Source organism: Apaloderma vittatum, unplaced genomic scaffold (assembly GCF_000703405.1).
Source record: "Apaloderma vittatum isolate BGI_N311 unplaced genomic scaffold, ASM70340v1 scaffold29241, whole genome shotgun sequence".
NCBI classification, from domain to species: Eukaryota; Metazoa; Chordata; class Aves; order Trogoniformes; family Trogonidae; genus Apaloderma; species Apaloderma vittatum.
In genome coordinates, this window is record NW_009697820.1 from 379 (window position 1) to 906 (window position 528).

At 56.8% G+C, this 528-nt stretch overlaps 1 protein-coding gene across 1 annotated transcript in view; it reads right to left on the reverse strand.

The window, feature by feature from the left end:
- Positions 1–528, reverse strand: part of LOC104280208 (solute carrier family 2, facilitated glucose transporter member 1) — a gene marked incomplete at its 3' end in the record, with an annotated part of 6,451 nt that overhangs the window by 374 nt on the left and 5,549 nt on the right. Inside the window, exon 8 of the mRNA XM_009877784.1 lies at positions 130–333. Within this exon, the coding sequence (XP_009876086.1) occupies positions 130–333 (204 nt within the window). The remainder of the gene's footprint in view (positions 1–129; positions 334–528) is intronic.

Below are 528 nucleotides of genomic sequence, written 5' to 3' on the forward strand. Positions count from 1 at the left end.
GGCATTCACCCAACCAACCCTCCTTGGGTCAGGTTTTAGGGCTCAAGAGAGGACACACAACCCAACGGGCGCAAGGGAAGGCTTGCACCACCAACCCCTCTCCCACCAAGAGCATCGGGAGATGATTACCGCGATGTACTGGAAGCCCATGCCCACGATGAAGTTGGAGGTCCAGTTGGACAGCCCGGCAACAGCGAAGGCGGCGGGACGAGGGCCTTGGCTGAACAGTTCAGCCACGATAAACCAGGGGATGGGGCCTGGACCAATCTCAAAGAAGGCCACAAACCCGAAGATGGCCACGATGCTGAGGTAGGACATCCAGGGCATTTGGTCCTAATCCAAGGGAGAGAGAGAAGATCCGTTAGGTGAAGGGGGGCAAATAATCTGGCAATCCCAGATGATGAGACTCAAGCGTGGTGCTGGCAGAGAAACCATGAGGCTTCTCCAAACTGGAGATTGGATTGGCAGCAGGGACCGCTTGGCCATCACCTCTAGGACAAGCACTTCCTCCTCCTCCAAGCCCCCACA